The sequence below is a fragment of the Thamnophis elegans genome, chromosome 2 (assembly GCF_009769535.1).
Source record: "Thamnophis elegans isolate rThaEle1 chromosome 2, rThaEle1.pri, whole genome shotgun sequence".
NCBI classification, from domain to species: Eukaryota; Metazoa; Chordata; class Lepidosauria; order Squamata; family Colubridae; genus Thamnophis; species Thamnophis elegans.
In genome coordinates, this window is record NC_045542.1 from 122,369,314 (window position 1) to 122,392,817 (window position 23,504).

At 41.4% G+C, this 23,504-nt stretch overlaps 1 protein-coding gene across 1 annotated transcript; it reads left to right on the plus strand.

Annotated features, from left to right (window-relative positions):
* Positions 1–341: 341 nt before the first annotated feature.
* On the plus strand, positions 342–22,629 carry EFCAB12 (EF-hand calcium binding domain 12). The gene is made up of 10 exons (XM_032238882.1): positions 342–753; positions 2,204–2,711; positions 5,129–5,314; positions 5,908–6,061; positions 7,926–8,140; positions 11,244–11,457; positions 14,174–14,309; positions 17,044–17,127; positions 19,429–19,536; positions 21,875–22,629. Exons 1-10 carry the CDS (start codon positions 653–655, stop codon positions 22,131–22,133), a joined length of 1,965 nt encoding a protein of 654 aa, XP_032094773.1. The 5' UTR covers positions 342–652; the 3' UTR covers positions 22,134–22,629.
* The last annotated feature ends 875 nt before the right edge of the window (positions 22,630–23,504 follow it).

Genomic DNA, 23,504 nt, shown 5'->3' on the forward strand with positions numbered 1-23,504 from the left:
TGGAAAGCTATTCTCGTCGCTGGAACTTGGTTTAGTAGGTGAACCTTGATTAGCGCTGTAAAAGACAGCCATCCTATTCTCTCTCAAGATCCAGCTGCGTATGTCATGAATGGAGGGGGTCGTCAACGCGTGACGCCAGCTAGGATTTACTCTCTGTTCCTGTTGTGCTGTTATTAATTCCCCGTCCCAGCCCTTAGAAAAAAGGGATGGAAGGGGCGGGAGCGCCGAGGCGGGAAAGGCTGGCACGAAATTGACACGGGCGTCCTCGCGGCTTTGCAACACAACGTTCGATCTTCTCCCGCTGCGCCAATCAACTGCAAGGCAAGCCCGCCCGCCCGCCCGTTGCCTTGGTGCCCGCCAAAACTCATTTTTGCCTTATGCCCTAATGGTGGTGCGTTAAGGGAGGGGAGGGGGCACCGTTGTCAGGTCATTTTGCCTCGCAGCTGAGAGAGAAAGCTTGGCGAAGGGAACGAGGATTCTTTCCCCCTGCTTTTTTCCACCTCGACTCCAGAATTGTAGAGAACGGCGGGCTTTTCCTGTCTTCTGCACAGCCCAGTAAAACGGCGGAGTTTTTTGTTTGTTTGTTTCCCCCCCAGGGTCCGAAGAGCCGACGGTGAAGTTTCTGCTTTAGCACGTCGCAACGTCGGGCAAAATGGACCAGTTTAGCTGGATTTTTCGAGATAACCGGAGTGATGTTTCAGGGACCAGTTACATATCGCAATCTTTTTACGACTCCATTTCTACATTGCTCGGGTTGGTAGAATGTAGCAAGAGGGCTCCCGATTTATAAAGCTCTCTCTTTGTAGAAAAATAGGCAACGGGGAGATTTTTCTATTTGTTTTCTCAGGGGTTAATCAGTAGGGTTGTGCGATGTGATTGCAGAAATCGGAACAGTCGCTGACTTTTATTTGTATTTGTATTTATTAGTTTGTCAAACATGTACAAGATAGCAGATGTAAATATAAACATGGACATAAACGAAAGAAATGAATACAAATAAATGAGGACAGTAGGATAGGGACGGTAGGCACCCTGGTGTGCTTATGCACGTCCCCTTTACAGACCTCTTAGGAATGGGGTGAGGTTTACGGTAGACAGTTTAAGGTTGAAGCTGTGGGGGTTTGAGGATGTAACAATGGAGTCAGGTTGAGCATTCCAGGCATTGACCACTCTGTTGCTGAAGTTGTATTTTCTGCACTTGAAAACGTTTTGCTTCTCATCCAAGTTCTGAAGAAGTTTCTGGGATGAGAAATGAAATGTTTTCAAGGAGAAAACCCAAGAAATTCCAGTTGCCTTTTGGAAAAGCCCCTTTGGGACAATGCTCTGCCTCTATTTCTTTAGCATTAAATGATAGAATGAATAGATTTAAGAGCCAGGGAATTTCTTTAGGGAACCAGTTTGGTCTAGTGGTTAGGGCATTAGGCTAGAAAGTTGAGACAGTGAGTTCTAGTCCTGCCTTAACCATGATACCCAGCTGGGTAACTTTGGGCCAGTCACTCTCAGCCCAGCCTGACCCACAAAGTGGTGGTTGTGGGGAAAATAGGAGGGGGAACGTGTGTTTTAGATATGTTTAGCCACCTTGAGTTATTTGTAGAAAATAATAAAAGGGGTACAAATAAAGCCACCTTTCTCTTATCTACTAGTAATTTTTTACACAGCGGTGTCCCCAACCAGATGCCTTCCATATGTGGGAGATTGTAATTTTCAGGTCCTGCCAATCAAGATTGGAAGCATTCTGTTAGCCACAGTTCATGTGCTTGGACCCATCAAGCTCAATGCAAGAGCAGGAACTTTCAGAGAATTCTGTCCCAGCCCTGCCTGGAGAGACACTTTGGATTCTACTTGGACAATTTTTAATGTAATTTTGTTGACACACTTAAGCTTTGTCTTTCTCATCTGAAGTTTGGGAAGAATATGCAGAAAATCACTTTTGCATTGTTGCCTCACTTTCCCCTAAAAAATGAAAGCACATAGATAGATTTTATCCCATCTCTATAATTTCTGAAAATATACAATTCCAAAAATATCTATTGAAATCTTAGGTTATTTTTTTTAATTTCTGTCCCCAAGAAAATAATATTTACAGAAATTAATATTGCCAGATGTACCATTAGGTATTTTAGTTTTATTGTAGTTTATTTTTCTTAAAGGTTGGATGGGTGGTATTAATGATTTTGACTCTACCCAAATTCCTTCTTTTCAGTGAAAGTGATAGTGACTCCACCTTAATTGAAGAACCGCCTAAAGAATCGACCTCAGATAGGATTTTCAGCCATTGCTTTAAAGCATATAAACTCAGAAATGAACATCCTTATTATTCCCTTAAATTGAGACCAAATAGATTTGGGCCGCCTAAATCAAGACGGCGTATTATTATTGCACCACCCATGGACAGTGTGGCTCCTAGTATTCACAAACCTCGGCCACCTGTCCCCAGTGAAGTGGAGAAAGTTCAGGAGTTCAGAGCACCTCCGGAACCTCAGGCCAGCACCTTCATTGAGGAGAGTGACCTGATAAGTATGGAAGCTTGGATTAAGGAGAGAAAACAACTGCATAAACTGTTGGAGAACTGCGTAAATCTGGAGGAATGGTTAATTCGAAAGAAGCCTCTCACTCAACAAGAAGAAAACACCCTGAGGAAATTAAAAGAAGAAAAGCAAGAGAAGGAGGCTAAAATTCAAGCCGAGTTGCTGGCATTCCAACGTTGTAAGGTAAGCCGCAGTAGGAAGTCAGCATGGTGTCATGGTGCTGAACTGATGACTTGATCGTCCAGGTGTTTCCGAACTGCATTTGCTAAACTAACCCACCCAGCAGGAAGAATGGCGTAAGTTGTTCCTCAACCACATCTGGAAGGCTCCACTTGTGGATTAGAGTTTGGGACTATAATGGGGGAGCGTAATTTAAAAGTCCTTGTTATCCATGATGTTCATGACTAGCCAGCTGTACAACCAGTCTCCTTTCTCAGTCCAGCCTATGTCTGAGAGTTGTATTGAGGGCAAGGCAAGAAGAATATGGAGTGTGTCTCATATTTTTAGAGGAAGGGCAGCATAAAAAAATCTAATAGATAATTGCAATGTCCGAGGAACTCAGTCAAAATTATACCTCACGTTTCAGACAGGCTTCATACCAAGCCTACCAATAAATCTTTAGCACTATGGGCACTAATTTTTGTATTAAGGAACTTGCTTACAGCAGTAGGTGCAAAAGCATGACTATATGAATTATTGGAGAGAAGAAAGAAGCCATGTATGCAGAGAATATCTGCCTATTGCAGAATCCAGAGATGAAGCCCTGGCCATCTATGCCTTTTCCAGATTTAAAGCCTTTTCCTTCTATTTTTTATGAGTCAGAAGACTTTGGAACATTTCATCCCTAGTCTTGAATGAGAATATAATATATTTGTATAGACTTGGTGTTTATATACAGGTAGTCCTTGAGTTAATGATTGTAAAGGAGCCCAAAATTTCTAAATCAGGACAATCATAAGTCGAAGTGCCCACATGACCAACCTGATTTTGTGGCCTTTTTTTTTTGCAGTGGTTGTAAAATGAATGCCACAGTATTAAAATGAGTCTATTTGTTCTTTTTTGCTTTTTTTTTGCCAGAAACCAGCAAAAAAAAAGTAAATTGTTGTTACGTGACTGAGAAACACTGCAACTGGCTGTTGCCAAGTGCCCAAAATGCAGTCATGGAACTGTGGGGAGAGGGGGTGCTGCATCAAAACTCTGGAACTTGGTAGTATGTACCATTTGGGGAAGGAGGGCATCATAATTTTAAATGATTGCTAAGCAAACATCATTAAGCGAGGACTACCATATTGTAGTATATTGGAGCCTGTCTTGTTTCTGATTTCCTTTGTAGCAAAAACAAATACAATGATAACATTAGCTCTTACTCTATTATTACCAAAGCCCTTGGATTAATAAATTTGACTGGTAAATGCAATCAGTAAAGTCACAAAATGAGATAAAAATAGGACATATGTCAGACCACTTGTCTGTTTGTTTTTTGCCTTCCGTAATATGTCCACCAATCTGCTTGTGTTTTGCAATACAGCTGATGATTGCTTGACTGACTGAAAAACTGCCGTATTTTTCGGAGTATATAACTCACCAAGATTTTGAAGAGGCAAATAAAAAAAAAGTTTTTGCACTCTGCAGACCTCCCAAAAATGCAGTTTTTCTCAAAAATGAGTCTTTTTTTTTTAAAGGCATGAATAGCCTTTAGGATGTTTGTAAAGTACTTCGGGGGGTTCCACCACAAAACCACATTCGACTAAACTGCGCTCGACTAAACCGTGTAGCTGACGTCATCAACAGTGCGACAACAGCGCGGAGACAGAAGCACGCTGTAAACCCTAAACCTAAAATTAACCCCTAAACCTAACCCCCCTAAACCTAATCCTAACCCTAAACCTAACCCTTAACCTAACCCTAAACCTAACCCTTAACCTAACCCTAAACCTAATCCTAACCCTTAACCTAACCCTAAACCTAACCCTAACCCTTAACCTAAACCTAACCGTAACCCTTAAGCTAACCCTAAACCTAACCCTAAACCTAACCCTTACCTTAAGTTGAATCGGCTTGCTTTCAAAGCGCTATTTAAAGCGCCCTTCTTTCTACGCGCTCGCTGTTGTCGCCCTGTTGATGACATCAGCGACGCGGTTTAATCGGACACGGCTTAGTCGAGCGCGGTTTTGTCGTGTCACGCTTCGGGGGGGCGGGACAAGCAAAAAACCACCTGTTTTTCACAAAAATGGGCCCGTTTTTTATCAAGAAAAGGGCATGCATAGCCTTTAGGAGGCTTACAGAATGCTCCTGGGGTCGGGGCGGGGGCAAAATTGAGCAAAAAAATAGCCCGTTTTTCGCTCATTTCTACCCTCCCCAGCCACCAGGAGCACTCTGCAAGCCTCCTAAAGAATCTGACGGTGAAGGGACGGGGTTTCGGAAGGCCAAAAATGCTGTGTTCAATGTATAAGACACAGCCAGATTTTCAGCCTCTTTGTTGAGGGAAAAAGGTGCATCTTATACTCCGAAAAATACGGTAGCCAAGTCTTTGCATTTCTGCTTCATTAAAACAAAGTGGAATATAATCCTTTAAAAATGTTTGGATATCTCTTCTGCAGGCCGTACCGAAGATTGAACCAGTGAAAACTACACCTTTTATTCGGGCTCCGTATCCGCAATCTATTATTACACTACAAAACCTTCTGCATAAGCAAAAACTCAAGCTTGTGGATCTCTTCAAAAAAGCTGACAGGAGTAAGACAATGAAATTCAAAAGAGTGGATTTCCTTAGAATTATCCAGGAGGTATGTGGGAAAACACTTATACTCCCTGAATTTTTATTGGCAAGATTTTAGAGATGGTTTGCCACTGCTTCTTTCTAGGGTTGAGCGAAAGAGAGTGATTGGCCAAGCTCACCTAGCTTAATATCATATTTACATACCCTAATTCTTTAGAAGCATGTTATATGAAAATAGTTTCCATTCACATATCCGTACCTGAATGAGAGTATCTGTGTGTGAAAATATAGCACGGAGGTCCTAGTAAAAAGAAAGAATTTCAACTGCTTTATAGCATTTTTTAGTGAAGGGAATCACATGAGCATCATCAGTTTGCAATTTGCTGGTGTCAAAGTGTGCATTGCTTGTATTGCAATCATTGGACTGCATGATTTCTCATGAAAGACCGCACATTCTGTTTCCATGCACATATTTCTCATTAAATCAAGGCTTGTGCACATAGTAATAATTGAAAGTGAAAAGTTTCTTTGTATCTTGCTATACTGAGAAGATACCAATGTAAGAAATTGTTCTGTTTGAAATAGCTGTTTCCCCTTGGATTTTTATACCATGTCAAGTCCCAGTCCTCACTGCAATTATTATTCTCTATTTGTTTCTAGACCAAGGTGCCTATCAGTAAAAGTGAGTTAGAAGATATCATTGTCTTTCTCACCGTTTCAAAGAAAGGACATACTATAACTGGTGCTGACTTAGCTGAATGTCAAAGATTATGGCTGGAAAATGTAAAGGATAACTGGAAACAGCCAAAGCAAGGTAACAAGGAACCAAATCAAAACCGATGATTGAATACCATATTTTTCAGAGTATAAGACACATCAGAGTATAAGACACACCCTATTTTGGGGGGAGGAAAACAGGAAAAAAAGTTTCTGCCTCTGCCTATGAGCATTCATCGGTATTAATCTGGCTAGTGTCATTGCAGCAAACAGCCTGGTCAGCTTCAGCACGTTATTGCAGCCTGATTCAGCAGGAGCAGCTGAATGCCAAGTGGAATACCCCCAATCAGCTGTTCCAGGCTGCAGAGATTGCCACAGACCATCGCCCCCCTGTGCCTCGCATTTTCGGGTGATTCCAGACAGCGGGGATCCTCACTTCCACTCGGATTTTGATAAGAAGCTTTTTATCCATTTCAAACAAACCCTTTCACCATATGCGTATTTAACTGGAGGGGGAGGGGGAAGATTGGGTATGGTTTTCAGGGGGGCAGAAGAGAGACTTAGTACCAAAGGCTTCCGAGACACCCCGTCTTCCTATCTATAACCGTAGGCATCGAACCGTAGGCCTATAACTGTAGGCTTTCTTGCAGCAAGGCTCGATAGAGACTCAGCACTTCAGTCCTTCTGGACACTGCCATCTCATAAACAGGGATTTCCCAGAAAGCCTCTTGCACCTTTGCTGCTTCAGTCAGAGCCTGATTCCCGAAGCAGCCCTGGGAAGCGCGGGGGTCAGAACTCGGGAAGTGGGCACTGCGCAGGAGGCATAAGGCAGTTACTGTGATCTCCGCCGCCTGGAACGCCTTCGTTTCAGATCTGCCTTCCGCTAGTCCGGTTGAAGATACACCACCCTCTTTCCTACATATTCATACAGCAGGACAGCTTTATCGTGACAGCTGTTCGAGCGGATGGTGAACTGCCTCCGCTTCTGATCATGCTGCACCTGGATGGGGAAGCTGCCACCAGTGGGCTCCAGCAGGTTGAGAGGAGCTGCATGCCCCCACCCCATGCCTTTCCTGCCCTCTCCCCCACTGCCGGCTGCTTCGCCTGGGTCGTCTGGAGAAGGGGCAGGTGAAGCAGGCACTGCACAGGAGGCGTAAGGCAAGGTGGCTCGCTGCTCAGCCTCCCGCTTCTCCAGACAACCTAGGCGGAGAGCTGTCGGCTTCTGCTCCTGGCCCGGGAAATGGATCTGGCCAGGAGGAACGCACATCCTGTTTTTGCATTTGGAGTATAAGACGTGCCAAGATTTTCACCCTCTTTTGGGGGTAGGGGGAAAGGTACGTCTTATGCTCTGAAAAATACGGTAGTTTTCAGTTCCTGATAACTTTGATCCTGTAGTTCTAACTTACTGAGTTAGTTGCTGATGGCATCATAAACAAATATCGAAGGTGTTTTTTTAAGTTACTGTATTTGGAATTTCTAGACTATAATTCCAAAATATTTGAAGGCTAGCAAGTTGGGGAATATATAAATAACTTAAGAAAAATTGACGTGCCAGTTAGTGACATAATATTGTATGGGTATCGGCTATACTAGGTTGGCTTGTAGTTTGGCAATTTAATATATGAAAGGAAATAAGCAACAGTCATATATATCCATACAGTATGTATTAGTTATTTTAGTTATGTTAATAGAGATCTAAAACATTGCAGATTAGTAATTATTGTGAATGCTAACTGTTGAATATCTAGTAATTATTGTGAATGCTAACTGTTGAATATCAAAGTAAGATAGGACATTTTTCTAATTTCTGAGAAAGTATTTCCTGAACTAAGACGAAGCCAGCATGATAAAACAGCTCAATAATTGCTGGAGGGGGGGTGGGAATAGATGAGAAAGAAATATTGATGCCTTTATAATCTATTTTCTGTTTTCTTTCCTTTGTTTTAATAACAATGTTAAAGAGCCATTGCCTATGGCAAAATCTGCATCCATCTCTTCAAAAGCAGATATATTTGCTCATGCCAAGTCCAGTATAACTTCTCAGGTAGCTTGTCAACCTAAGTCAAACCATTTGAAAGTTCCTCCCATCAACACCAACCCAGATCGCAGGCACTTAACTTATAGTGAAATGGAAATAGTTGGGAAGAGATACAAGGAAACCAGACGGCGACTAAAGGTACTGTATTTTTGTGGCCTGACTCTACCCTCAAATCATTTGTTTGGATCATGCGAAGGGACTACTAGCTGGTTTCACAAAGTAAGGATGAATTATAGGCAGAAGGCCATTTCATTTTATAGTAATATTTCAATAAATAGCAATAGCACTTAGACTTACCATATTTTTACAGCATAAGATGCACCTTTTTCCCCTCAAAAAAGAGGGTGTAAATCTGAGTGCGTCTTATACACTGAATACAGCATTTTTGGCCTCCTGAAACCCCACCCCCTTTGCAAAAAGGGCCGTGCATAGACTTTAGGAGGCTTCCAGAGAGCTCCTGGGGGCTGGGGAGGGCAAAAATGAGGGAAAAATGGTCCGGTTTTGCTCCCCAGGACCACTCTGGAAGCCACCTAAAAGCTATGCAAGCCCCTTTTTTGACAAAAAACGGTCCATTTTCGGGAGGTCTGCACAGTGCAATTTTTTTTTTTAGTTTGCCTCTTCAAAATCTTGGTGTGTCTTATACTCCGATGAGTCTTATACTCTGAAAAATACGGACTATACCACTTCATAGTGCTTTACAGCATCAGCATATTGCCCCTCTCCCCCAACAATCTGGGTCCTCATTTTTCCAAACTTGGAAGGATAGAAGGCTGAATAACTTTGAGCCAGCCAGGATCGAACTAGCAGTGGGCAGAGTTAGCCTACAATGTTCCACCACTGTGCCACCAGGGCTCTTTGAAATGTAGGGGAAAGAAACAGCAACAGAGAAGAGTGAAAAAGTGAAAAAGCCCAATGAGGCAGCATTCCTGAAGATGTCTGCCAAAGTAGTTCCCTATTAGTGTTCACTTGGCAACAGAGGTCACTCTATCACTCTGGAAGAGCCTAGCATGTATAATTGCTGACCAATCCCATCATCTTTCTATTAAGGGAGTAGTACCTTCTCTGGATCTTGAACAGCAGTTTTCCTATTTTCAATCAGGTTAGATCAGTGTTTTTCAACCACTGTGCCGCGGCACACTAGTGTGCCGTGACATACTGTAAGGTGTGCCGTGGGAAAAACACCCGCCGGGTGTTTTTGCCTCGGGACATCTCTGTATCCCGAAAGTTGCTTTTGGGACACAGGGATGCCTCTATTAAGTCCCTGCGGCCCCGCGTTTACTTTAAAAACGCGGGGGCCGCCAGGAGGTAGCGCACGCAGGGACGTCACTGACGTCCCATGCGTGCGCCCATAGCAACAATCACGGAGGACCGGAGCAGCGAGGAGAACGCGCGCTGTCAACTTGGTAAGTGTTACCAGCGGCGCGTCTCCTTCGGTGTTCCGAGCACCGAAGTGGGGCAGTACACAGGCATACAGCCTTCAGTAATACACTGTATGGCTGAAGGCTGTATGTCTGTGGGGGAACTATACTGGACCTAATGTGGGGGACTATACTGGACCTAATGTGGGGGAATTATAACCTAATGTTGGGGAACTACAACCTAATGTGGGGGTAACTATACTGCCAACCTAATGTGGGGGAAAATAAGATATATGCAAGATAAGATATATGCAGTGTGCATAGGAATTTGTTCATAGTTTTTTTTAACTATAGTCCTATTCAAGAGAATTACTTTATATATAGTCAGTATAGGCACAGAGTTAAATTTTTTTAACATTTTCTAATGGTGGTGTGCCTCGTGATTTTTTTCATGAAAAAAGTGTGCCTTTGCACAAAAAAGGTTGAAAAACACTGGGTTAGATGATGTAATGAGTTTCACCATTGCTGAGTTAAAGCTGGTTGAGTTGGTTAAAAAGTATACACTTAGGAACTTGCTCTCCCTGTTGCCCATCTCTATGCTGTTTATTGCCACTTTTCCCTGATGCTAACGGGCAGAGGTGGGTTCTGGCAGCCACTACTGCCAGTTTGCTTATGGGTGCGCAGCACGCACTTTGCCGCATGCACAGTACAATAAAAATTGTTCTGCGCATGTGCAGAAGCCAAAAACAAGATGGCGGTGCTATAGGTTCGGGGGCATAGCAGGCCTGGGTCGCTGCCGATTCCAGCGACCCAGGCCGCCAAACTCCTACTGGTTCGGCTGAACCAGTAGAAACCCCGCACTGCTAACAGGCAACCTGACTTATCTCCCGAATAATGGGTGACATTTATTTATTTTTACTTATTTATCATTATTACAAATAACTCAAGGCAGCAAACATATCTAACACAACTTCTTCCTCCTCCCCTGGGATAATGGTAAGAACACAACACCTGTTCAGTATAAAATGCAGAAATGGCAGATGCAAATGGGAAGATCCCATGGAGTACCGATTTCCTCTGAACTAAAATATTTGTTTGTGATAGTGGGTATGCCCTCTAAAGCATGAGCGTCAAACTTGATCGCACCAATGGCCGGATTGTGACTTTTTTTTTTTTGCCTTTACGGAGCCAGGATGGGCGTGGCCTGTGGGGCGCCAGTTTGACAGGTCTGCTCTAAAGTTTCCCTTAGCAGTAAGGCAGAGATTTTATAAACTGGAATGTGACTTTGACATTAAGAATTGGCTGCTTAGAGCAGTTGCTGCAAAGTCGTTATTATTTCTATGTAGCAAGTGTCCCCAGTTCACATCTTACAAACACATTTTTTCAATCCATTTTCAGTAAAGGTCTGCCTAGAGAGCTGGGTTTTTTTCTTGCAATAGGATAAAAAAAAGTCTCTGTCCTTTTAATTCATTCCTCACTTTGTTACAACTTTAGCAGTATAGTAAAATTTATTGCATAACACTATTGTTTTATAGGGACACGGTGGCTCAGTGGCTAAAACGCTGAGCTTGTTGATCAGAAAGGTCGGCGGTTCAAATCACTAGCGCCACGTAACAGAGTGAGCTCCCGTTACTTGTCCCAGCTTCTCCCAACCTAGCAGTTCGAAAGCATGTAAAAATGCAAGTAGAAAAATAGGGACCACCTTGGTTGGAAGATAACAGAGTTCTGTGCACCTTTGGCGTTTAGTCATGGCAGCCACAGGCTTTTAGGCTTTGAAACAGAGATGAGCACTGCCCCCTAGAGGCAGGAGCGACTAGCACATATGTGCGAGAGGAACCTTTACCTTTATTGTTTTACGACAGACACTGTCTTTTTTTTTACAGAGGAAGACAAATCCATTACACTTTGCGGAACAGTGCAGACTAGTGAGGTCTGGCGACCCAGTTATCGATAGTCACTGCTTGCCAAGTTGCCTAAAGGGTGAAATGGGAGAATTGGTGGACCAGCATCGACTGGCATGCTACTATGTCTACGTTCAGTGTGTCAAGCTTTGCGAAAAATATGGAATTCCAATTTCAGAAAGAGCGCTAAAAAGAGGTATGAAAAGACCCACGGAATTGGAATGAGTGCCTTATATCAAGCAGCCCAATACAAATAATTCAATTTTGTGTTCCAGCTTTATAGATTCAAGAGGGAAACCACTAGCAGACAAAAATGTTATGTGGAAGGATATTTTGTATTTCTAAATTTGGGGAAATGAGTTTAGTAGTGTTGTGATAGCGCTTAGAAATCAGGTCTCATGAAGTTTCATGCCGTTTCTAAACAAGGATGCTAAAGATTGTGTTGAATAGCTCAGTGCAGCACTGTGAATTAAAATAAAAATATTTTTTTAATCCTTACGATTTCAAAGGCAGGTTCCTGAAGTGCCTACTAGTCTAATAGCTGAGAAAAACTAAAATGTTATTCTCCTCTAAAGTTGCATAATCATCATCCATCTAAACCAGTGGTAGTCAACCTGGTCCCCACTGCCCACTAGTGGGCGTTCCAGCTTTCATGGTAGGCGGTAGGGGTTTGCTGTAACTCTGCTTTATAAATTTTATAAAGTAAAGTTACTTTCCTACTTTATAAATCACCATTACTGTGGAACCGGTGGGCGGTTAGAAAATTTTACTACTAACAGAGATACAAAAATGGGCGGTAGGTATAAAAAGGTTGACTACCCCTGATCTAAACAGAGGGAAAGGCTTGTAAATTCAAAGGACACTGATAAGAAAATACTATAGCACATGTTGGGATCCATCAGATATTTATGCATTTCATTAGATTTCTATAGCTCCACCTTGGCTTGTATACAACACTATATCAGGTTTGTTTTGTGAGCTTGTCTCAAACCCTGAGTTAAAGTTGCTGTCCCAGGCTTGTTTCCTTATTGAGGCCCAATAAATATTTTTTTTTTTTTGGTATTTTATTTGGATTTATAGGCCGCCCTTTTCCCTGAGGGAACTCAGGGCGGCTTACAATCATTAGGGAGGGGGTGCAATTCAATACAAACAATATGTGAACAAAATAAATAAAGTAATAAAAACATAACTTGCATTCAACATTCAACACTCGGGTGGGGCAAATTAGAGACTTATCCCCAGGCCTGTTGGGATAGCCAGGTCTTAAGGGCTGCGCGAAAGGCCTGGACGGTGGTGAGGGTGCGTATCTCGACGGGGAGATCGTTCCACAGGGTCGGAGCTGCAACAGAAAAGGCTCTCCTCCGTGTAGTCGCCAGTCGACATTGTCTGGCGGATGGGATTCGGAGGAGGCCCAGTCTGTGCGATCTTATCGGTTGGAGGGAGGTAATCGGCAGAAGGCGGTCTCTCAAGTACTCAGATCCACTACCATGAAGGGCTTTAAAGATGGTCAACAGGACCCTGAAGCGCACCCGGAGATCAACAGGTAGCCAGTGCAGCTCGCGGAGGATGGGTGTTATGTGGGCGAACCGCGGTGCACCCACTATCACTCGCGCGGCCGCATTCTGAACTAACTGCAGCCGCCGGATGCACTTCAAGGGCAGCCCCATGTAGAGCACATTGCAGTATTCCAGCCTAGAGATCACAAGGGCTTGAGTGACTGTTGTGAGAGCCTCCCGATTCAGGTAGGGTCGTAACTGGCGGACCAGGCGAAATTACCCAACTTCCCAACTTTCAAATAAAAAAGAATAACTGTGTGATCCATACTGCAGATTGTCAATTACATATAGACATTGCTCCATCATTTTTGAAGAAACTTCCTGCCATAAATAGTGCTAACTGATAAAATCATGGATAAAATTTATGGTTTTCAATTGATGCTACCTGTAAGGTTTAAAATGCCCCTTGAGTCTGCACAGTTGATTTTCCTGGGCCATTTTGAATCCAGCTGCTGGTCTGTTGTTCAGAAACAGTGATTGGTGCTCTTAGAAAACAACTGAATAACTTAAAATTGTAATGTAGCTGTAACAGGTAATGCAACATAGTAGGAGAATAAGGTATTATTTACTTTTTTAATAGTAATTTTATTAAACTTAATTAAAACAGTAAAACTAATACAAATTAAAAAGAAAAGAGAAAGCCTCTTCATATAAATAATTTTAGTAACCAATCTCCTCTTAAAAAGCAACAAATAGTTTCTTCTACCCATATCCCATCTCTTATTTATAAACAAATCATTAAAGCCTCATCATTTCAGTCCTGGGGCAGCAAAAGTACATTAATGGTTATCAGAGAAAACAACACATCTATTTTAACCTTGATCAATAAACTAACTTTATATTCCTTCCTTTTACTGCTAACAATCTCAATTTTTAGTCACTTCAAATAGTGACCTAAAACTTGATTTCTTTTCTTTTCTTTTTTTCTTTCTTTCTCCCTATATGCACTATATGAGCTGATATTGTGCCCCTGCAGGCAAGGACCCATTAATTTGACAGCTCATGTCTTCTTACGTTGTACCCTCTATGAAGATTCATAGACATGAGTTATTGGCACCTGATAAAATACTGGGGAATTCTGATCTCGTATACAAATAGGTGTTACTATTGAATCAGTATGATACAGTCACCTAGAACATAGTAAAAGTCTGCTACACTTTCTGTAAAATTAGGCAGACTTTGGCCACCCATCAATGATCTCATCGCTACTATAATATAGCATTATATCTTGTTCTGTTTTATTTTAATGTTTTAATTTTTAATTCTCTGTGACTCTCATAAAAGATCGAGGTCCACAACTACTAGTCTGTGTAGTATGTTACATATGTTCTTAAAAAAATATGTTGTGTACAATAGGTCTGCTGTACCCAGGAGACAGGTTCCTGAGACTCGGAAAAGACATCCGGAAGTTGAGGCAGCCAGGAGGATATATTGATAATTCTGTTTACCTGGGGGAATCTGAAGGAGAAAGCTCTTCCAAAGTCGTGGAAAGGTTTGTTTAATTTGTCATGCACACACAGAGATGAATTAACCAGCCTACGTGTTCACACAAATTCTTGGTCTAGCACAGTGATGGCAAACCTTTTCGGCACCAAACTGCAATGTGCATGTGCATGCATGCGCACACCGGAGCACCAGAAACCCGAAGACCAGCTAGCCAATGCACATGCGCACACCGGCCAACTGGTCGTCGGGTTTCCGGAGCACGCTTGTGTGCTGGCCAGCTGGTCTTTGCATCCGCCAGAGCACCAGAAACCCAAAGACCAGCTAGTATTCGGGTTTCCGGCATGCGCACCGGCCAGTTGGTCTTCAGTGCTCTGGCACGCATGAAGACCAGCTGGCCAGTGCACATTCACCAGAAACCAGAAGAACAGCTGGCGATGGCTTGTGTGCCCACAGAGACGGCTCTGCCTGCCACCTCTGGCACAGGTGCCATAGGTTCGCCATCATAGGTTTAGCATATCACTGTTAAAACCAGAGATTTTTTGTTTGTTTTTATCTGCTATTTTGCAGAAATATACCCTGGATTATTCTCCTATTACAGTAATTATCTTCCAGTTGGGTACATATACGTAGGCAAACAAATATGCTTTTTGTGGACTAATCAATAACTAATTTTTGGATAATCTAAAACTAAGGTATCACAAGTATATTTGGTATACATGTTACCACTGAGAACATTCTACACTGCCATAAATTAGCAGGATACAGCGCTAGAAGCATGATAGGGTTTGCTTTTACTTAGGCGCAAACTTACTCTATAATAGCAAACCCCAACAGCATTTTTTCCTCTTCATTAGTGCTTTTTTTATTCTAAAACCTCCAAATCCTCATTTATTTAAGTTTCATGCAAACCTAACTTAGAGCAAATGTCTCTGAAGATAGGTACAGAGAATCTGAGGTGTTATGTGGTTCCTCCAAAGCTTTAACAGGCTTTCCAGAAGCTTTGGATATGATCCTCAGAAAGCAGAATTTCTCATAAAATTATAACTTCAATAGGACAGAAGAACACACGCTTTTTAAAAACCAAATGCAGCCCTCCGCCCAAATAAAAAAAGATATGCACTCTCATTGGCAGAGAGAACAAGTTCTCTCCTGGTTTTAACTACAACTCCCAGGAATTTCCCCCAGTTTTGACAGTGGTAAAAGATGTTGGGGATTATAGTCCAGCAATACCTCGAGGACTTCAGCTACCTCACCTGTGTAAAACAATTGCTGTTCTTTTCTGACACTGCAATTAATAAAAACTGAGCAGAAGGGATGTTAATTTATGTAACCATCACTATCTGCTGAACTGTAGAAAATTCATAGCAAGCATATTAATGCCACAAAAAATCCACTATAAAAATAGACCATAAATCAACACCACTATGAAATAACACTAAGGACCTCCAATCTCACATTGGCATAATCTGTCACCATAGGCCCTCTGAAACAATGGATCATTGTTTCAGAACGCCGATCTGATGTCAGTTGGGAAGTACTTCCCCCAACATTGGCACAGCCTTAAAAAAAACCCAGCTTCTGCAACTCTTGGTCCTCCCCATGTGGCAATTGTAAGGACCTTAAGTAATTTCTCCCAGGATGCTTGAATTGGGCATGCATAATTCTGTGTAGACAAAGCAGTCCTGCTAATACATCAATGCCAATTCCCAAATTGCCAACACATTAATACTTAATTGGTTGCTCCCTCAACTTCCATTAATCAACCTTTGATCCAGCTAAGTTCACGTTCTCTCAGTGTTCCAGCTGTGACATGAGAAAAACTTTATAGATGAAGGTAGATAATCGAATAAACCACAATGTTCAGAGGCAGAGTTCTTCTGAAAACAATATTTGTTGTTGTTGTTAGTTGCGAAGTCATATCCAACCCATCGCAACCCCATGGACAACATTCCTCCAGGCCTTCCTGTCCTCTACCATCCCCTGGAGTCCATTTAAGCTCATGCCTACTTTTTCTGTTACTCCATCCAGCCATCTCATTCTCTGTTGTCCCCTTCTTTTGTCCTCAATCATTCCCAGCATTAATTCCCAAAAAATATAGTGGGAACCAATCAGGACTAGCTGCCACATGTTATGCCTTGTAGGTATGTTTCCCCAGAGACATCTGGCTGGCCTCTATAGAAACATAACATGTGACTAGATCTGCTTAAGAGAACGTGCAGAACATTCACCTTTACAGGTGAATTCTTGCATCTGGTGATAATTTTTCATAACCCGGAATATTCTGTGCAGTTTCTTTTTTCTTTTTAAAGGACTACGTATGTATATCTTTTTGCTTTTTCTTATCTGATCTACTTTAGTATAAACGATAGAGACACATGAATAAGTGATCCCCATCCCCAGTTTTCATAAACACACTATAATGCCTTCTTCCCCATTAGTATCTAAAAATTTGGAAATGTCAATGGAGAGTCTCAGTCATCCATGGTTGTGTTTGTCCCAAAGATGCTTTTTCAAGAGGCAATTGGATTTTCTTGTTTTTCTTTGAAGACGTTTCACTTCTCATCCAAAAAGCTTCTTCAGCTCCTTGGATTCTTCAATGAGAAGCGAAACACCTTCAAAGAAAAACAAGAAAATCTAGCTGTCTCTTGAAAAAGCACCTTTGGGATAAAAAAAAAATTATGAATTATACTCTAACACATCTAAAAAACATCAGCTTGGAGAGGACCGGTCTGATCCTAATCCCTCAATTTCTGTTCACTTTTTCTGTTTACTTCTTCTAGAAAACCAAAACCAATTAAACTGGTCCAAAGGCCGTCTCTGGCCCACCGCTGGAAATCATTTAGGGAATTTAAGAAACTGACGTGGTACGTATTCAGTAGAATGGAGTTATTATCTGAAAAGCTCTTGGAATGATGGAGCTTCAGTATCCACAAGCACTTTCATTTCCCTTCCCTACAGGTAGGCCACGATTTACAAGGATTTGCTTAATGTCCATTTGAAATTACAAGAAATCTCCCCTACAACCCATTTTTGGAGTTACAGGGGCTACATACACACCCTCTGGTCACACAATCACATTTTGGGCACTCGGCAATTGATTCACCATTATGGCTGGCTCAGGGGTGGGCTTCAAAAATTTTAGTAAGGGGATCTCTGCCTGGTTGCTGGGTGGGCATAGCCATGTTGGGCATGGTCTAGACAGCCTCCTGCACCACAGCGGGGGGAGGGTGTTTTTGCCTTCCCCAGGCTCCAGAGGCTTTCCCTGAGCTGCTAGGAGGGCGAAAACGACCTCCCCAGGCTCCGGGGGGGGCTTGTTTTTTGACCTCCCCAAGCCTCCGCATGGACCTTGCACTTACCTGCATCCAAAACGGGCTGTGTGGGGAGTCCTGGGAGGGATGGGCGGGGCCAGCCAGGAGTGGGATTTGGGGGTTCTCCAAATTGCACAGAATCTTAGGTAGAGATTCTCCCGAACCCCTGTGAGCCCCCATTAGCCCACCCGTGGGCTGGATGAAGGATCCCAGAGTCACATGAACATAATTCACAACATATTTTTTTGCCAGTTTCTAATGCTCTGGTTTCCAACAAAAAAAACACCCTTTTGAAAAAATAGATTTGCTTAACAACCACTGTGTTCACTTAACAACTGTGGTAAGAATGGTTGTAATTTCAAATCTGGTCACATGATGCCTAGATTTACATCTGCAACAATTTACAATCATAATTCAGGGCTCAATTACAGTTGTAAATCAAAGACTATCTGTATTCGATTTGACTTAGCCATTCTGCATAACTGATTTTTTTTGTTTTGTTCTTTGTAGAAATTACTATTTTTTTCCTGGACATGTGGCTCGCCTGCCACATAACATTGTTTTTTGTTGTTAATCAATATTATTCTATATAATCCTGCATACTATTGGAAAAAGTATTTTGCTATGGGAATAATAGATGCAAACATCTTATAAACTATTTCTTTGCCATGAGATCAGCAAAATTTCTGCAATAGGATTGAACTGTGTATTGTTTTCAGTGGGCAAAACACAGAATCATGAATGTACTCTGGTATTAGCCAATTATCGTAAAATTTTGTTTTCAGTTTCCAGCGGTTTTTATGCTAACAGCGTTGGGTAGTTTGCTAAGAGACTTGCAATGTTGGCAAACTTTTACAAATATTATACTGGGAATTTCTTAAACTTCCAATAGAATTACTTGAAATCTATGTTGGATTAATAATCTCAAATTGAGGGATGTGTGGTATGAGGCTAAAAACAATAAAATGCAATTTATTTGTAGATTAGGCAAAGTTATCATTGCAAAGATATAACTGATTCTTTAGGATGTAGCTATTTAGATTACTACCCTGAAAATAAGACCTCCTCGGATAATAAGTTCAATCGGGCTTTTGAGTACATGCATATAAGCCTTCCCCTGAAAATATTGCAGCACAGCAGCAGCCATGAGGTGACCATGTTCGTCACCTTCTGCACCTCAAAAATAATAAGACCTCCCCGAAAATAAGGCCAAGTGCTTATTTCAGGAGTAAAAAAAAATAAGATCCTGTCTTATTTTCGGGGAAACACGGTATGTACTAGCAATTTGGGAATGCATGTGAATGTAAGATCTCTCTTCCTAGCTTTACTTTATGAAGGAAATTTGGATTATTTCAGCATTGGGCTGTCCAGCCATATGTGATCATGAGTGTAATAGTAAAAAAAGGAAAACGGTATAAAGCTAAAGGAAGTCTTATTTTGATGCTGTCCTACCTTGATAGCTGGCCATACAAAGGTGCCCTTCTTCATCTCTTCTCTTACAGATGGAGAGAAAATTAGGGGTAGTTTTTTTCTGGGGGATAGCAAATAACTGACCATAATGGTAGCTTAGCAGAGACTTTATGTTGAGAGCAGAGGCTATGATTCTAGTCCAGTGTTCTTTGACCTCAGCAATTTTAATGTTGAACTTCAACTATCGAATTCCCCAGGCAGATTAGAATTGAAGTCCACACATCTTAAAGTTGCTGAGCGCTGGGCTGGCCTGTTATTTTCATTCACCAATATACACTCCACATTGTGGCATTTCTTTTTTTCCTTCTTTTTTTTGCGATCCAGCTGTCCAACTTTTTTTTTTACAATACCAATTGATTCTAAATTGAAATTCTTTATGCTTTGCAGTAAACACTCCAAAAGACTACAACCTCCGTCAGATATTTGGAATGAGCAATTTTTTGATGAAAATTTGTTTGAGGGTCCAGATGCGTTTGCAAAAAAATACATGGAAAGGTATGACGTTACATTTCTTTTGTTGAACTCGGCATATCTATATCTGTCTAGAAGTTGGCATAGAGATTATTATAAATTCTTGATTCTACTTGATCATCTGATAATTTGCTTCCTTCCCGTTCTTCATTCATAACATTTTAAAATCTCCCCCCCCCCATTTTTCCTACTGATTCTCTGGGTATGGTTGGGGGGGGGAGTCATGTGACTGCATGGACTTGGCTATGTAGTCATGTGACTGGGGGGGGCAAAAGACAGAAACTCAATTTAACAATGTCCTGCTGGAGCAGGGGGTTAGACTAGATGATCTCTAGGTCCCTTCCAGCCCTGGATTGCTGTGGTCTTTCAAGGTATCCTCTGAAGTTGTGTCTAGTGCCAGGTTTGTGGTCTTCCTCCCTTCCCTCCCCCTCTCTCTCTTTCTTTCTGGGAGCAACCAACCCTGCCCCTCAGGAAGGCCTCCTGGGAACAAAAACAGACCCCAAATGCTAAAAATAATGTTCCTACCATCACGCAGCACAGCTGATCGTTGGAATTTTTTTTTTTTTTTTACTCTGTTAAGCATTTTTTACTACTGGTTTGAGCAAACCAGCCCCCAGTTTCAGTTTCTAAGCTCCTTTCTTTCAACACCCTTCCCTTTTAAAATAATATTTTAAAGAAAAGATTATGAGCATGAGGACTTCAGCATTGTGTTTAGATTTTTAATATTACATAAACCATAGTGGGCAATGCTAAAAGTCAAGTATATAATGACTGCTTGCACACCCTGGAATCCTTTGATAGTTGCAGTGGGAATCCTAGACTTGTTTCTTCCCTCCCTGTGTTGTGGCATTTGGGGTGGATTTTAAGGGGCAGAATAGCTGACTTAGTGTCACGGGCACTTACAGTGCCATTTCAAAACAATAAACATCCAAAAATGCCAATTTCCTCTCCCTTTTAAGGTAAGGTGTTTTGCCCTTACACCACCCCAAATACACAGAAAAGGTCCCATTCAATTTTTATAATTTTTTGAAAATCAGACCTCCCCAGATAATAAGCCCAATCGGGATTTTGAGTGCATGCACTAAAATAAGCCCTCCCTCGAAAATAAGTCTCCCTGAAAATATTGCAACACAGCAGCAGCCATGAGGTGACTACACTCGCCGCCTCTTGCACCTCAAAAATAGTAAGACCTCCCCGAAAATAAGGTCAAGCGCTTATTTTGGGGGGGTCAAAAGAAAATAAGTCTCTCATATTTTCGGGGAAACACAGTGCTGGCCATTGATAAATTTATCTTCTTTGTCTAATATCTTCATAAGCTCACAAGCTTGATTAGTTTCATTTCATCTTTAACACTGTATCTATAAATCAGCTCCAAAGAAGTCAGATTCAACTGACAATCATTTCTGAGCTGTAGAGCTTGAAATGGAGAAAGAGGTAGACAATTTTTTTCCAATGTATTTTAATGTCATTCATACAGTAATTAAATCTGATGTTTTTAACCTACCTTTTCTCAACATAAATGCCTTTAAATTCCCAGAATTTTCAGCAATGGTCACTCCAGCAGGAGAATTCTGGAAAATGATGTGTATACCTCTAGATAATGCCCAGGTTTGGGGAAATTTATTTAAATCCAGTTATTAAGAATCATACACATAAAAAATAATTGTAAAAAATTCAAATGCAGCACCTAAATAGAAATACGATAGTAAAAGCAAATGTAAATCTGTTTATTAGACGTTGCGTCCCTGTCCCAATCAACCCATACATGCAAAGAACTGCCTATTGTTACAGTTCATAAAAGGAAAATATTTTTGTTAGTTTTATTAGTTTTTATTTTTAAATTAAAATGTATCTGACTTTAAAATATACTTATTTGTTCAAGTCAGTTTCACGTCGTTTCTGTTTTAGCAATCAAATTTCTCAGGACACATAATAAATGCAGATGCAAGTGAGTTCCAGCAGGAGGCAGTGTTGCAGATCAGTTGGGCCCAAGCCTTTTAGTTTGCACCTAGGATTTAAGTTACAGTACTTTATTTTTATTTAGACTCGGGATTCATTCTCATTAAGGTGACAACAATAAAATGTCAGTTCCCCTTTAATTTTTTATTTGTGCATGTACAGGAATTTCATATTAATTGCATTGGCTCAGCATATTAAACCTAAATTAAACTTAAACCTAAAAATTGCTTGCACTGCATAGTGGCATTCTGCCAAATTTGGAATCAAAGCAGCCACAGCGCAGCTTACGTTCAAACCCTAAATATTTCTTTCTTTTTTTGGCAAAATGACAAATCTTCATTTTATTAAATCTCCACCTCGTTATTTCTGTATATTGTTTCATGATCATATTATTTGCTTGCAGAGAACTGAGGAGAATGTATCACTGCCTGAATCCATTGACCAACCCTAATAATTTCTGGCCGGGGCATCTTCTTGATAAGCTGTACTTGTATCTACCTGAATTAAGACTGGATAGAAGTGAAGTTCTGTTCAGTCGTGCTTCTCACACGGCTCCGGTCAATCCTGGTATTAACGTTCCACGCCGCAACTGGCCGGTCAACGACAAGGGATACATGACCTTAGGGGATCCAGAATCTCGCAAACATAACTATTACATTTGATGGCATTTTTGAAGAACTTGACCAAGAAATCTGCTGCACTGGACTAATAGAGGTTCATAATCCCATATGTACAATATGACAAAATTATGGCCTGATGAAAGGGGTTTTCAATCAATCAATTTCTATGTACTTTAAGCATGTTGCGTGAATGATCATGCTACAGATTTTTAATGAAAGGTTTGAAAACCTGGGTTTTTTGGAAACAGCTTTGCTTCTATTCCCTCCTTAGAAACAGAGAGAGGTACACAAAACAGGAGATACAGTATACACATTTTTCAATGGGTGGGAAATTGGTAAAATGGGAGTATGGTTCCCATTAGCTTTGACAGTCAAACAGACTCTTCTAGTTTGGTTGCACATTATCCACTGTTATTGCAGGAGACGTATAAACACTGTTATAATAATACTGAGTAGGTTGAAGGAGAATTCTACAGTAGAATAACAGAGTTGGAAGGGACCTTGGAGGTCTTCTAGTCCAACCCCCTGCTTAGGCAGGAAACACTATACCACTTCAGACAAATGGTTATCCAACATCTTGAATACCTCTAGTGCTGGAGCATTTACAACTTCTGGAGGCAAGTTGTTCCATTGATTAATTGTTCTGCAGGAAATTTCTTTTTAGTTCTAAACTGCTTCTCTCTTTGATTAGTCTCCATCCCTTGCTTCTTGTCCTACCCTCAGGTGCTTTGGAGAATAGTTTGACTCCCTCTTCTTTGTGGCAACCCCTGAGATATTGGAAGACTGCTATCATGTCTCCCCTAGTCCTTCTTTTCATCAGTTCCAGCAAGTGTTCTTTATATGTTTTATTTATCCTCCAGTCCCCTAATCATCTTTGTTGCACTTCTCTGCAGTCTTTCTAGCGTCTCAACATCTTTTTTGACATCGTGGTGGCCAAAATGATGCAGTATTCCAAGTGTAGCCTTACCAATGCATTATAAAGTGGTATTAACACTTCACGTGATCTTGATTCTATCCCTCTGTTTATGCAGTCTAGAACTGTGTTGGTTTTTTTGGCAGCACACTGCTGGCTCATATTTAAGTGGTTGTCCACTAGGACCCTGAGATCCCTCTCACATGCAAGGGTTGTGTGGAAGAAGACATATTTGGTTGGCAGAATGTCCCAATTTTGTGCCCTGGCATCTTCAGGCAAAATGAATGTATTGGATCAAGCCACAAGACTTTGCCTAAGCATTGCATTTCCAGTGTGATCAACACATCACATCTGGAAAAACCCTAAGCTGCCCTGATCTCCCCCTTTACAAGGAAGAAATTCCCTTGTTTATAATCTTTCTATACTGCAGATAGTTTTATCAACCTATGTCCTCTCTTCCACCCCCTCTAATATGGACACCTCCCGTCATAATCTTTCCC